The sequence below is a fragment of the Symsagittifera roscoffensis genome, chromosome 7 (genome assembly GCF_963678635.1).
Source record: "Symsagittifera roscoffensis chromosome 7, txSymRosc1.1, whole genome shotgun sequence".
Classification (NCBI taxonomy): domain Eukaryota; kingdom Metazoa; phylum Xenacoelomorpha; order Acoela; family Convolutidae; genus Symsagittifera; species Symsagittifera roscoffensis.
The window spans coordinates 14,681,825-14,693,634 of NC_087068.1; the positions used below are offsets into that span (position 1 = coordinate 14,681,825).

The 11,810-nt window shown below is 33.3% G+C and overlaps 1 protein-coding gene across 1 annotated transcript; it reads left to right on the top strand.

Moving 5' to 3' along the window:
* Positions 1–4,381, top strand: LOC134851699 (uncharacterized; the record flags this gene model as incomplete). The annotated part of the gene is given in 2 exon segments (XM_063867901.1): positions 1–193; positions 3,854–4,381. Coding segments are annotated over 2 exon segments (389 nt in total), but the record flags the coding sequence as incomplete, so codon positions are not given.
* Between the last annotated feature and the right edge of the window lie 7,429 nt (positions 4,382–11,810).

An 11,810-nucleotide genomic window follows, 5' to 3' on the forward strand; every position in this document is an offset into this window, starting at 1 on the left:
CTCTGGTGGCCCAGACACAGGCGGGGATCAAACCCCCCTCCCAGCGACATCCAGTGTGGGCGACGCCTAACCAGATGCGGAAACAGTTCGAGGACAGGGTCAACCTGATGTTGGAGAAGGGAGACGCGGACAACGATGGGTTCATCAGCAGACAGGAGTTCAAACAGATTATTGTCGACCACTTCAGATACAGGTTAGGCATTTTTTGTCCCACCGCCCACTCAACTGATTGTTTTCTTTAAACTTTCCAATTCTTTCGCAAAATCAGAACATTTTGTTCTTCTTGCGTAGGAATTGATTACTATTTTGTATTTAGAATATGAGTTATTGAACGAATGGGATGCTATTTCATACTCATGTTTGGAATTTTTCTTTTTTGTATCGATAGTAAAGATTTTATTTAGCTCAATTTTTTTGCCCGCTTAGAGTCGCGTTTAAATTTAATTGAGAAAAGTGTGGCCTTAAAATTATGCTTTACTTTTAGATTCAAAACTGATTTAATTATTTTAATACATAAATCGAAGCTCAAACTTTCCCTAATCTACCAGAAATGTAATACATTAAAAACTGTTCTGCAATTTTAATTTAAAAAATGGATTCATTTGCCTAGCAGCCTCAGTCGAACAACGGCCTGGTTTTGTAAAGTTCTGTTAGTTGCATAAAAAATATGTTTATTTATCAAAAGCCAATCGGTGGTGAAGTGGTTACGTTTTGTCTGGGCTTCTCAATCATTAGGTCCGATGTTCGGGGCCCACCATGATCCGTGCTCGTTGCTTGCGGGCGAGGCAACATTACCAAGCCCTGAAAAACAACCAAAAAAGTTGCCTGTAGTTCTTCAGCAGTGGCACAACAGCGGTGCTTCGTGATAACTGAACAAAAGCCCTAAAACAAGTTCAAAAAAATAATCTATGAAAAGATTATTAGTCGATAAACGAGCTTCCGACAATTTTGAAGTCTATTTTATTCGGAACAAAAAGCAATTAATTCTTTAACCGGTTTAGATAAAAAGTGTTTGATCAAAAAATTTAATGAGCATTATTCATATCTGGAGGTTTTCTGATGCTTTAATTTGGCTAAAAATTACTGATATGCTAGTAGTCATCCATAAAATTGGGAATAATAAAAGAAATAAATTTAACCAAACAAAGTTTCTAGAATACGCTCGCTCCGTGTTTAAAGCAAACATTTTTTTTCTGTTTCCGCTCAATAAAAGAATTGAAAATTTTTTAGAGCGAATTTATCCAAATAATCAAACAGGGATAGCCGGTTTCTGTGCTACTTGCACAGAAAGTTCCAAACATTTTCATAAAATTATATTCTTTTTTTTTCAAAATTATATTGTTTTTTATGTGGATTAAAAACAACAAAGTTGCGTAGAAATTAGTGAATTAGGTATGATCGACGATATTTGTAGCTAAAAAATATTTTGAAAAGTGAAAAAAAAAGTTTTTTCTAAATTTTTCACAAAAATTTTGGATTTTTTCCGAAAAATTTATTAGTGCCAGATAAACGCTAAATGAAACATCCCAAGCCAGTTTTATCTTTAGTAAAAATAAGTTTTTGTATCCTAAAAGTCTTAAAAAGTAAATTTCCATATAACGAACAAGCGTTACTCGAATGCGTTACTGGTTCGAATTTAGAATAATTATCAAAAATTTCAAAGCAGTTTTTCTACACGGAGACATCTTTTTGAAAAATTTGTAAGGTCGTTTGAAATACGACTGAAAAAGTTCTCATTTTGATGATTCTTCGATATATCAGACTTTCCGTGGAAAACAAAAAAAAAGAAAAATTACCCGATTACAAAGTTCTTCCCGATTTTTCAATGGTAGTAACAATCAAACATTTTCCTGCTTAGCTTGAAATATTTGAAGTTCATGTTAGATGCTCCCAAAATAAATCGCATACTGTAGGTTTCCGCTTCATTTCAACATAAAAATTGGATCTTCTCTTATCAGGGCAAACTGTTAAGTTAATCCGACGGTCTTTTTGCTTGTCTTGGATCATTTTTGATGTTAAAAAAATTGATAGAGCTATATATGTCAAACTGTTTGTTTTTTTACGGCTCCACAGCCAATATCATTTACTATCAGTTACATCTTGATTTTCAAAGAATATAAGTGAATTAAACTTGATTTTGAAGTTTTTCTGTTTTCGCTTGAAGATGCTGATTCGTTGTCATATTTCCAATCCAAACGGTTCAGGTATTAACAATTCTAACAAGACTCCTCATATCAGGGCGAAGCCCTGAACCTTCCGACTGCCTTTTAAGATTTATGGAGCAGTTATAACATAAATATCACTAACAAATAAAATGTAAGAAAAAAAAAGATTTTTTTTCTCTAAAATTTGAATTTTTTTTACAAAATCATCCCCCCCCCCATATGAACCACAAAAAAATAGATTTCGCTCTTTGTAACAAATCAATTATGGCAAATAAGTTTCATGTGGCAAATCTTTAAACCCCCATAATTTTACGAAAAACGATAACAGGTAAAATATCTTTTCAAATTGAAACCCAGGACAACAATACCTTTTGAATGATATAAAAAAAATTCAGTCAAAAATGGCTAGTTAAAAGTCAAAATTTGTCCGAAGAAAAAAAACCCACCCCAAGCACAAATATTCCGTTACTTTCGTATCGAAAGTCGGAACAATAAGCATTGATTTAATTCAATTAATATTATTTAATCTATGCTCGAAACTTTTGCAATCAGTTTAATGACACGAGTTGTTAGTAACTTGTCAATATCCGAAGTTTCTAAATTATAAATATCTAGATTTTATTCGCAAGAAAACAGCGGCCAGGAAAAAAATCAGAAGAGCTGCCTAACCAAAAAATTATATTACGAAACAAATTGAATCGAAACACCATATCCACAATCTATCCACTAAATCAGAAACTGTAACTTGACGTTTTGGCATGCGGGTGTGGTAGCCTTTCTCTCTCAGCTAAAATATCAAAAAAGTTACCTAGCCAAAAAATTGTAGAACCAAACAAATAGAATCAAATCACTAAATCCACAATTTCCCCGCTAACTCCGTTGTTATAACCTGAGGCTTTGGCTTGAGGATGAGGTAGCCGTTCTCGGCCCAGTAAAATAACCAAAAAATGCGTAAATAAAAAAGTGAATCGAATCACTGTATCCAGAGTATCTCCATTAATATCGTTGTTGTAAATTGAGGCTTAGGCTTTTGGAGGAGATAGCATTTCTTAGCCGAGAAAACTATTTCAAAAAGCTGTCTCGTGAAAAAAGTTTTATAACCAAAAAAACTGAATTGATGACTACATTAACAATCTCTCCGCTAACTTAAGATTTTTGCGTTAGTGTCAGAATTACTGAAAAAAATGTATAACAAAAAAATAGATCGAATCGCTATTTTCACAAACTCTCCTATTACACCGAGGTTGTAACTTGAGGATTTGATAGCATTTCTCACCCAAAAAATGGTAATGACCAAAAAAAATTGGTATGTAAAACTTTACCAGGTTCGCAACAGCTGTTTTTCGTTATGTGAAGAGCTCGATGGTTTCTCTATTGTATTAAAAGAATTCAAACGCAAGTAACACGAGCCCGGACAGTTAAAAAGGTACGGAGTTTTTGTCAGTTGGATTACGTGAATAACAAATGAGCGCTCCGAATTTTCAACGCTCTGAAAATTTTTTCCTCTTTATACTTTTTCGAAATTTATTTCTTGCGCGTTTCATTACGAGCGCAAACTGTGTTCTCATAACCCTCGCTGAACAGTACGTGAACATATCTGGTTTCCGCGTACATTTTTGCCGAATCCAGTTCAACAAACAAGCTTTTATGCTTTTTTGAAATTGGCAAAACTTCAAAGTATGTGTTAGGGTGGAAGCGCAAGAAGGGGAGGCACTGCACCCGAAAGACTTGAGCAGACTGGAGAAGAGAGCCTACAAGCTGTTCAAGAAATTCGACAAGGACAACAACAAGAAGCTGGACATCGATGAGCTGAGGAACTACTTCCACAAGCAGATCATCGAGGACGACGAAGAGGACATCATCGAACAGGCTCTCTTTTTATGAGTCATCGAACTCCATCATCATGATCACGGCGATAGTCACATGAACCCTCATAATATCACAAGACCCTAGCATACAACAAGTGACACATCGTCTAACTGTATCTGTGCTTTGGCACTTGACGCTTGAATATTTTTTACAGAGTACGCTAAGCCAAGTAGCCTTCGTTAAAAACTGAGATCTGCCTATCAACTCAGAAAGACTTAAATCAGGGGCGGATTTGGGGAGGGGCATACGCTCATTCTTAAGATTGCCTCACCCTCTGGTTTTATTTAACGAAAATAAATTTTGGCACAAGCACCCGATAATTTCAAGGCAGCTTCAATACATGCTACATTTGGGGGGAGGGGCGATGCCAGCCCAAACCTTAAGCAGAAATCAACGGAAAATTTCGCCTACGTTTTTGTGGCGACTTAAAAAAATATCAGAAAAAAATTTTCTCGAATTAAAAAAAGGGCAACAACTTTTTTTAATGCTTGCTTCTGTGAATCCGTCCCTCGAGAGTTTTCTAAATCCACCCTTGAATTGAACAACTAAAGATGACTATACTGCTTTATGATTATAAATCTTTAAGTTTTAATGATATCTGAGCATGCTGAATTTTTTGAATCTATTTACTGATGTGACTCTTATCTGTAAAATTGGCCCAGATTTCTAAAAAAACTGCTTTTTAAGCTCAACTTGTTTTTGAACTCAAGCACTAGGGTTGAGTTTTAGGCGCATAATGACTCAAGAAAATAACGTGTTCTTATAGTCACTAAAAATAATTAGGATCTTGTTAACTATTCCCACCCCCCTATTGTACCTTGCAACGAATCCCCCCCCCCCCTATAAATAAAGAATTGACCAGTTAAGCATATACGAATTTTGTACCTTCCCGGGTCGAAGTCCCAGACTCATGTCCAGACTTTAAGGGTCGCGCCACATCCGGATTTAGACCCAAATTGCATAGTCGCGCCGAGTTTGAGTCTGGTATTGCAATAGGGTGGATTGTTAAAAAGATCCAATAATTATAAAACAATAAAATATAAGTACATATATAATATTGTAAATACAGAAAATATAATAACAACAATAAGGCAGAAAATACAAAAGTTCATTAAATGACACTTTAAAACTATAAATATATTACTCTTCAATTAATGAGTTTTGGAAATAACCATTAGTAACACATTTTTAAACGCACATTCTTCAAATTACTGCCACAAAATTCCAAAGTTTGTTTTCAATTTGATCGCCTAATCAAGTTGAAAACCTTGAATCTTTGACGCACAAAAACTATAACGCACAAAAAAGAACAAAGATACTTTTAATCGACTGGCATTTTTTGCTTACGCTACAATTTTTTAATTGCTTCCCGTTACTTTAACACTATGACGGTGAAGTTAACATGACATTCTGGGTTCAAGACGAAGACTGCCAATTTTGGTAAACTCCGAAATTGACAACGCTTTTGAATAGCTGATGTTTTAGAACTAGCTCGAGTTTTTTTAAACGCGTCATTCTTATTGAAAAACATGGTATTGTTTTCCTCACTATCGATGCCTGTAATTAAACCAGAAAAACTTTGAGGATTTAATGTTAAACGAAATGAAAGGTAAATTAATTCCAGTTGAAATGAAACGTTTTCTATCTACCCATTGATTGGTGTTGATGTAGGAAATTATACATTGAAACGCAGCAAAAAAAACACGGCGCTTTTAACAGAACCTGATCAAACGCCCTAAATAAGGTAATATATTCACCAAAAAGAAAAACTATAATAATTGAGTGAATTATTTTGAGACTGTTATGGATGTTGCATAATAACTACTCAATTCTAAAGGTTCATGTTTGTTCTGATTTTTGAGTAAAAAAATAAGATAACATTGGAGCCAGCTAGAAGTTTTTCTTCAAAAAAGTTTGGTTAACAAAAGAAGTAACATAAATAGACGAACTTTTTTGTCATGTCTAAGATATCTATCGCAAAATAAAAAAGAATTAAGTTCAAAATTAGATAATAATTGTTCTTGTATCAATTCTTATAAATTCACGGGTCTTTAATTTTTTTTTCGAAATTACCGATGCGTTTTATTTGGTTTCGGTAGTTTTGGAGCCGAAACCAATTTCCTTGAAAAGAAGCCAGAATCATGCACGCTTTTAAGGCTTTTATGAGACCTAAACATAGCAATGAGCAGCAAATAGATCCTAAAGCAAAAAAATTTTGAAGAAATGGCGACAATATTCACTCCTTTTGTTTGATATTATTTAAGCTTTCACAAACACGCTAAAAAAGTGGATATTCGTCACTAACGCTAAAAAAATTTTGCTTGTTTGAAAAAAAAACCTTATAAACATTTTAAGATAGTTGCTTGAAATTTTTTTCCTGAACAGAAAAATCAAAATGTTACGCTTCAGATATTGTTTTGAAAAAGTTTAAGTAGGTTTTCGAAATTCTCGTTGTAAGTCAAGCAGGCAATTTTTATGCTATTTCAAATTTTAAATTTTGTTTCATTGTTATGACAGGACAAAATTCTTGAAATATACTTTTCAGAACCCATATTTGATTTAAAGAACGCGGAAAACGATTTTAAAAAGCTTTAAAGAACTTTTTTTTTCTTCAAGATCTCGGCTGTTTTTTGAGATTTGATAAACTTGAATGTTAAGTTTCTCGTTTCTGTGGTTGATGTACTGAAGCGACTATCAAAGCCTATGGAAAACAAAGGTAGAAAAAATTAAGACAGTACATATAAGTAGAATATGCCCAGTATCAGTTTTAACCGTGACTTTGTCAAACATTGTTTCACTATTATGTCCGATTTAGAAAAAATTTTAACTCGGAAGAATTTTCTATGGAAATAAAAAGTTGTGAAGCTCCCTAGAAATTTTCAGCCCCCTTAAATTTAAGTTTACATTTATTAAAAAAAAAAAAATTTATTTTTGAAAAAAGCGTTAAAAGAGCATCTACAGGTTCACAACAACGGTTCAAGACTGCCAAACGAAGATGCGGGTGTGGTAGCCTTTCTCTGCCAGGTAAAATATCAAAAAAGTTACCTAGCCGAAAAATTGTAGAACCAAACAAATAGAATCAAATCACTCAATCCACAATTTCCCCGCTAACTCCGTTGTTATAACATGAAGCTTTGGTTTGAGGAAGAGGTAGCCGTTCTCGGCCCAGTAAAATAACCAAAAAATGCATAAATAAAAAAATGAATCGAATCACTGTATCCCGATCTTGTAAATTGAGGCTTTGGCTTGCGGAGGAGATAGCAGTTCTTAGCCGAGTAAATTATTTCAAAAAGCTGTCTCGTCAAAAAAATTTTATAACCAGAAAAACTGAATTGATGACTACATTAACAATCTCTCCGCTAAGTTAAGAAATTTGAGTTAGTGTCAGAATTACTGAAAAAAATGTATAACAAAAAATTGGATCGAATCACTATTTTCACAAACTCTCCTATTACACCGAGGTTGTAACTTGAGGATTTGATAGCATTTCTCACCCAAAAACGGTAATGACCAAAAAAAATTGGTATGTAAAACTTTACCAGGTTCGCAACAGCTGTTTTTCGTTATGTGAAGAGCTCGATGGTTTCTCTATTTTATTAAAAGAATTCAAACGCAAGTAACACGAGCCCAAACAGGTAAAAAGGTACGAAGTTTTTGTCAGTTGGATTACGTGAGTAACAAATGAGCGCTCCGAATTTTCAACAATCTGAATATTTTTTCCATATTATACTTTTTCGAAATTTTTTACTTGCGCGTTTCATTACGAGCGCAAACTGTGTTCTCATAACCCTCGCAGAACCGTTCGTGAACATATCTGGATTCCGCGTACATTTTGCCGAATCCAGTTCAACAAATAAACTTTTGTGCTTTTTTGAAATTGGCAAAACTTCAAAGTATGTGTTAGGGTGGAGGCGCAAGAAGGGGAGGCACTGCACCCGAAAGACTTGAGCAGACTGGAGAAGAGAGCATACAAGCTGTTCAAGAAATTCGACAAGGACAGCAACAAGAAGCTGGACATCGATGAGCTGAGGAACACTTTCCACAAGCAGATCATCGAGGACGACGAAGAGGACATCATCGAACAGGCTCTCTTTTTATGAGTCATCGAACTCCATCATCATGATCACGGCGATAGTCACATGAACCCTCATAATATCACAAGACCCTAGCATACAACAAGTGACACATCGTCTAACTGTATCTGTGCTTTGGCACTTGACGCTTGAATATTTTTTACAGAGTACGCTAAGCCAAGTAGCCTTCGTTAAAAACTGAGATCTGCCTATCAACTCAGAAAGACTTAAATCAGGGGCGGATTTGGGTAGAGGCAGACGCTCACACTTACTATTGTCTCATGTTCTGCGGGGTAAAATATCAAAAAAAAAATATCAGAAAAAACTTTTCTCGATTTAAAAAAAAAGGCAACCATTTTTTTTTGTAATTTTGATTCTGTGAAAAGTTTCAAAATTTCAACTAATTTTCTTCACATTATTTTTGGCAGATGATTTTGAGGGAAATGTTATGACCCAATAAAGAAAAAGATTCCCGGGGCTTAATTTTGTTCGATATTCTACCTGTTTTTTTTTTTGGTAAACTTCATCGAGAACAAATTTTGATAATTTCCTTGAAAAGAGGCCAGAATCATGCACGCTTTTAAGGCTTTTATGAGACCCAAACATAGCAATCAGCAGCAAATAGATCTTAAAGCAAAAACTTTTAGAAGAAATGGCGACAATATTCACTCCTTTTGTTAGATATTATTTATGGACGTAATTGCAATTTTCGGTAAATTTAGTTTCGATCAATTTCAAGAGGAATGAATTGATTGGAAGTGATATGTTAACATTTTTCAGCATAGGCGCCTTGCGATTTTTTCGATGTTCATTTAAGCTTTCATAAACACGCTAAAAAAGTGGATGTTCGTCAATCACGCTTGATTGAAAAGAACCTTATAAACATTACTAGATAGTTGCCTGAAGTTTTTTTCCTGAACAGAAAAATCAAAATGTTACACTTGAGATATTGTTTTGAAAAAGTTTAAGTAAGTTTTTGAAATTCTCATTGTAAGTCAAGCAGGCAATTGTTATGCTATTTCAAATTTTGTTTCATTGTTATGACAGGACAAGATTCTTTGAATATACTTGTCAGAACCCATATTTGATTTAAAGAACGCGGAAAACGATTTTAAAAAATTTAAAGAATTTTTTTTCTTCAAGATCTTGGCTGTTTTTTGAGATTTGATAAACTTGAATGTTAAGTTTCTTGTTTCTGTGGTTGATATACTGAAGCGACTATCAAAGCCTATGGAAAACAAAGGTAGAACAAATTAAGATAGTACAATTAAGTAGAATATGCCCAGTATCAGTTTTAACCGTGACTGTTTCAAACAGTGTTTCACTATTATGTCCGATTTAGAAAAAGTTTTAACTCTGAACAATTTTCTAAGGAAATTAAAAAAATGTGAAGCTCCCTAGAAATTTTCAGTCCCCTTAAATTTCAGTTTACGTTTATTGAAATTTCTTTTATTTTTGAACAAAGCGTTAAAAGAGCTTTAATTAAATCGCCTTTAGTTGTTAAAAGCTTTGAATGTTTTTGTTCAAATTTTGAACTATAATTTTAAAGTTTTTTCATAGTGGAAAGCGTTTCTGCTCTGAATTGATTTTCGTTTGTTTCATGAAGAAGTCTTTGCCAGAAAAAACCTTATACTCCAATGAACAACAAATACCGGAAATCAAAATTAAACAAGAGTTTTTCCCGTAAAAATTTTTGTTCACAGGATGACTAAAATTTGGTCATCTCTACTTTCGTCAACGAACAGACAGATAAACAACAGACAATATTGGAGCATGTCTACATTTTGAATGCCCATTCTATGCGAAATTTACAAACAAGTTAACAAAATGTTGATTTCGGTATATTTTTCTTTCATTTTTTCAATTTTTATTCGCCCCCCCCCCTCGGCTGAAAAGGATATGGCTGATCATTGATCGGCTCAGAGGCCAGTTTTTAGTTGTTTGATGAGATAAACCAAAGTAAATGTAGGAAAAAATTTTGTGAAATCATTTTTTCTATAGTTTTTTCTACGGTTTTCATCTCTCTTTTTGTCGAATAGTTTGTCCTGCTATGTATGGGTTTCATTGCATATAGCGGAATACTTTGCTCCACAATTCTCTGTAAATTTTACAGTTGCACTTTTTTCTTTCTCAAATTTCCAAAAACTTTTTAAATTTTCTAATTATTTCGTGAAAAATTGAAAGATTTATTTTTTGATTTGTAGGTTCATTTCGACTTTTTATCGGAAGTGTGAGTAGTTTTGCTCCGCTTCTTTGTGAGTAGTTGTTTCTGAAAAATTTTAAAAAATTTCAGTTTCAATTGCGAAAATTGGATGAGGGCAGAATTACTTCAAAGGCAACCTTCTAAATATAAACAATCTGTGCAGACATACATTAAGTCTTTTTAGGTATATGAACTTTATCTGAAATATAGCTTTGCATGCAAAATCTTTCACAAATAAAGCAGTTTTTCTTAATGAATCTTGTCCATTCCAATTTTCAAAGATTCTTATTTTTTTTCGAAAATTAAATTGGCTCAGAAGTTTTTCGAAACAACTGAAAATTCACGTTCGAGAAAAAAGCTCCAAAAAAGCAGATAGCTTCAAAAAGTTTTCAAATGCAAAGAAAAATCAAATTTCAAAGAAAAACAATCTTCTAATTTTAAAAAGTCTGTGTACGCATAATTTAGTTTTTTTAGGCATGTGAGTTTAATTAGATAAAAATTTATGAAAAAGCATTGGTCTAAATTCAAACATTCTGTGCAGGCAAGTTTTTTTTCAAGTATGTCAAATCTATATGAAAATCAGCTTTGCATCAAAAATGTTGTAGCTATATGGCACTTGTTTGCTCTTCGTAAGGATTCTTTCGGGGACATTAATTCGAAACGTTAGAAATTTAATTTGAATTTTCAAATTTCAATCAAAATTTCAACTCAAAATGAAGTAAATGCAGTTGATCAAAAAGATCATTTTGCCATTTCTGCCCTAACTTTAATGCCAATTTTGAATTGTTTGGCGACTTCAAAATCTTTTTTGACTTAAAATTTGTGACATATCAAATAACATTCAATCAAATTAATCGGAAAAATCGAGCAAAATGGAAGAATTAAAAATGCCTATTTCTATAACTGAGTGAGTTATTAGTAGACATTTGCGATTAACAAGCTGGCTTGAATTTAGCCAAAACTATTCTGCCACACTTTTGCGAATTTTGGAATCAAAAATGTATCCAAAAAATGGGTTTTTGGCTTATTTATTTACACTAACTAGAGTTAGAATTATCCTAACACTACCAGGTTCATTGCTGAGAAAGTTAGATTAAATTGAATCTCTTATGTGACTCAAGAAAGTGTAAGAGTAATGTAGTCTCCGGAATATTGGCTTTTAAAAAAGTTGTTGTTTTTACTAAATAAAATACCGTTTTCGGACCACCCATATTGCCAGCAGTTGGATAATTAATATATACAGTGCTGATCAATTTCACTGCTGTCAGCAGATAAATCTTGAAATTTGAAAAGCTTTTTCTTGAAATAAGATTGACTTTTAACAAAAAGTATTAAGGACAGCATTAAAAAAATTTATAGAATTATTTTGGTGACTTTTGTTTTTAAAATTTCAGGTTTATTGTAATTTTGTTTTATCTGCAATTGAGCAAGTGGTTCTGATGGTCAGCATTATCTCGTTTTTAGTGAAGAACATTACAGTTGGAATGATTGTAAGCACTT